Source organism: Drosophila bipectinata, chromosome 2L (genome assembly GCF_030179905.1).
Source record: "Drosophila bipectinata strain 14024-0381.07 chromosome 2L, DbipHiC1v2, whole genome shotgun sequence".
NCBI lineage: Eukaryota > Metazoa > Arthropoda > Insecta > Diptera > Drosophilidae > Drosophila > Drosophila bipectinata.
The window spans coordinates 1,880,158-1,883,928 of NC_091736.1; the positions used below are offsets into that span (position 1 = coordinate 1,880,158).

Genomic DNA, 3,771 nt, shown 5'->3' on the forward strand with positions numbered 1-3,771 from the left:
AAAAGGGATAGCATTATATTGCTTAAAAATATTTTTAATAAGGATATTGTAATGTTAAATGTTTAAACTTAAAATTTTGGGTAAATTCTACGTATTATTACTTTTTAGTATATTTTTTAGTATTAAGTTTACGCCTTACGTAATATTAAGTATACGTATAATTGGCATTAAGTATACGCATTAAGTACACCCCTTACGTAATATTAAGTATACGTATGCGTTGCATTAAGTATACGCATTACGTATACGTTGCATTAGGTATACGCATTGCTTATTAATAAGACTTTGTATGAACGTATACGTATTATATAAATAAATTTTAGATTCTAATTATTCTAATAAAAATATATTCTCTCAGTGCATTTTGCTCGCAATCCAGCGAGCAGCTGCTGACTGGCTCCATTTCCATTTGAATTAGCATAAAACGAGGCGGCTTACGTCTGTCTATTGGGGCGCGGGGGCGTGGCACAGGGGCTGAATCCGAATCAAAGCCACCGTAGAGTGCCAGAACAGAGGGGGTGGTGGATTGCAAAGATATCATCTGTTGCTGCTGCTGTTGTTGGTGCTTTAGATGCCGGAGCAGGAACAGGAGCGGGAGCAGGATCCGGCTGCTGTATGGGTTTCGTCCTGTACTGCTCTGACGACGACGACTTCGTTATCTTTTTAACTTGCTGGCTGTCGTTTATTTAACTGATAATGATTTGATGGCAGTTGGCTAAGCTTCCGACAAAGCCCTCTCCTTACCCTCTGCCATGCCGCGCTCCTGCCATGCCCACATTCATTTCCATTCCCATTTCCACGCCCATTCTTCGCCATTTACTGAGGTCAATTACACGCTTTCGATTAAATTTGCCACGGAGTGTTGTTGGTGTTGTTGTTCTTGGTGTGTTGACAGGGAACAGCTGGCAATCGGTAGATCCTGTACAGCCACTTCTAGGTGTTGGGTTAGCTGGTTTCTAGGACATTTTGGCAAGAAATTAAAAGGAAAAATGGATTATCATTAAATTAAGATTAACAATTCTATAAACTATTGATACAAATTTTTATTATATTTTTAATATAAGCTGAACATTAAATCCTTACGTAGTTCGTAACATCCTCGACATAGTTCATAGCGTTAATCTCCCTCTCCCACAGCATCTCTCTGTTAGCCTCAGCCTAGACTCCCTCTCTTCTGGAAAGTTTGGGTGTAAGAATGTGTGGCTGTGTGTGTGTGTGGCACAAATAAAGTTGAATTATTATTTTTCTTTATGCTATGGGTAGGGGCGGTGGCCAAAGTCTGTGGTTGGGGGCGTGGTGCGTGCCCGGAATGCTCAAGTGTTGCCAAGTTGCATATTCGCTTCGTTATCCCGTCGGGCTAACACACACACACTGGCATACACACAAGCACACACTCATAAGCTTTAAAGAGGGGATTACAAGAATACCATATTGGATGTTTAACACGGCATTTCCAGAGGCATTCCTTAAGAGAATTTATGAATATTTTCATCACTTCTAATAAGCATACCAGTGCAGGACCTTTAATCCCTTTTAAATGTCACTAGAATTTTAATTTTGTTTGCATTTTTTGGGGTCTCTTTTTTAAAGTTGTTTAAACTTTTAGTTCCTTTATACATAAAACTGATTAAATTGGCAAGAGAAAGGTGTGAAGAGTGAGTTTAAGTTGCCATTACGTGAAAAAATGTTACGTCTGCACGTGTTTTTCATTTAATCGCTGCAATAAACCCGGAAATTGATTAAATTATTGATCCACCTGTGGTTCAATTATAGCGCCATCGCAATCGAGTGCTTGAAATGAAAATTTCGCCAGTTTTCTTCCCCCAAGTATTGCCCTTTTTTAATTGGGTGGCAGCCATAAAAAGTGCGTGAATTTCGTAAAGTTTTATTATTCCTCCACGTGTGTTTCTTGGTTAATAAGCATGAGTGTGTTTAGTTAACATTAAAGTAAGCGTTTTTAGCTAATGGCTTTTGTTTTTTTTTCCTCTTCTTGGGAATGTAAAAGTTTATTGCTGTGAAAAGTAAGCGAATTTTTACGATGCTTCCCATGACTGGTAGCGCCATATGATGATAAGATATACAATGTATTTATATAAGCAAATGTATATAGGGATTATATACATACATATGTAATAATGTTTATTCAGACTAATTGAAGGAGGTTTATATCCATATAAGGTTATACTGCACTTCGTCACCTACTTGAAGGACCTACTGACTAATATGACCCATTTTCGAAGGGGGTAAAGGAGGTTTATATCCATATAACTTTACACTGCACCCACCTGAAGGGTCTACCGACTTATAAGTACCATTTTCGAATAATATTTAAGCAACCTTAGTTTCAGCACTCATTTAAGTAGAGCCTTGGAGTAACTTTCCCCTTCTAAATTAAATAGGTTCCCATTTTGGCCACTTTTTGGCTACCATGAGCGAACCATTATCGGGCCCCTGGCTGAGATTCATCTACAATGGCGTGCTGCTCGGCACCTCGGTAATGTCTGCCCGGAAAATGGACCTGGAGCAGCACCCTTTCGCCCTGGCTGCCTGCGTTGTGGGCGGCGTGTCGGCTATAGTTGGCCTGCTCCGGGTCCTCTTTGCCAGCGGTCAGCCGGAGGAGTGCCGAAAGATGAGGGACATCACCCATGGAGTCCTGGAACTGGTTCCCCTGCCTCTGGCCAATATGAATCTATATTTAAAAAGCACTGGCTGGAGTCCCATAGCCCTGGGTCATTCATTCTTCATAATTGCGCTGATGTGCGACATGAGCTGTTGCCTGGCGAAGGAGCGGCAGGACTGCGAGATGAGTGACAGCCTGAAGAACCTAACGGTATTGGGCAATATAGTGTCTCTGGGATTCCTGGCCTTTGTAGAACGGAACTCCCTCTATCTGCGCATGATGATGGTCATGATTGTGGTCAAATATGGCACTATACTGGTGGACAGCATGAAGGAGAACGCTGGCGAGGATCTGCAGGTGTGTGGCACGGCACTTTTTATCTACCTACTGGGCAAGGCCATGGATAGCGCCGGCACCTGATCCTGGACTTAACCCCTGCAGGGCCCTGGCTGGCTGGTATACATATGTATATTTGTAACGCTTCAAGGGTTTCCAGGTCTCGGTTAATTTTCCATGAATCGACTTTTAGTCCGTATTAAATTTCATTTCGGTGGCTTTTCAATTGCTGTGTTCATGTTTGCTCATGTTTTTGTAATTGCCGAGACACCACAACCTTTGCCCTACACTTACACTTCAAAAAATAGTTTCATTATATTTTTGAAGAAGTTTTACATCAGAATCATACACATTTATTTAATATTTTAATGATTATTTAAAGAAAAATAAGATACCTTATAAACTTTAAGTTTTAAATATTAAATTTTTCAAGCTTTAAATACAATTGAATCTAAAAGATAAATATACTTGAAAAAATATATAATTTATGTCCCGAACAAAGCCTGTGCGGAGTGCATGTCGAGGGGGAGCTCTAGCTTGTATGGCTTCCTTGGTGTGTCACACACATTATAATGATATATCGGCGATTACCGATGCGCAATAAGTGCCCCCGAGTCGCTCCAAGCAGCCGCTGATTCATCGCTCGAAATCGCTTTGAAATCGTTGAAATGCCTCTGCCTTGCCCTGCCTTGCCTTCGGCGTTGGTTTTTGTCTTTCAGCGGGGGGCTTATCAATTGATTCGGGTTGGATAACAAGGCAATCGAATACTTTAGATACGCCGGTATCTGCCGATAAGTACTTGCGGCTGGTACTCG

General features: G+C 41.0%; 1 protein-coding gene across 1 annotated transcript; it reads left to right on the forward strand.

Annotated features, from left to right (window-relative positions):
* The first annotated feature begins 2,333 nt into the window (after positions 1–2,333).
* LOC108131164 (uncharacterized) lies at positions 2,334–3,182 on the forward strand. Its single transcript, XM_017249900.3, has one exon. The coding sequence runs from the start codon at positions 2,429–2,431 to the stop codon at positions 3,038–3,040; it is 612 nt and encodes a 203-aa protein (XP_017105389.1). The 5' UTR covers positions 2,334–2,428; the 3' UTR covers positions 3,041–3,182.
* Positions 3,183–3,771: the final 589 nt, after the last annotated feature.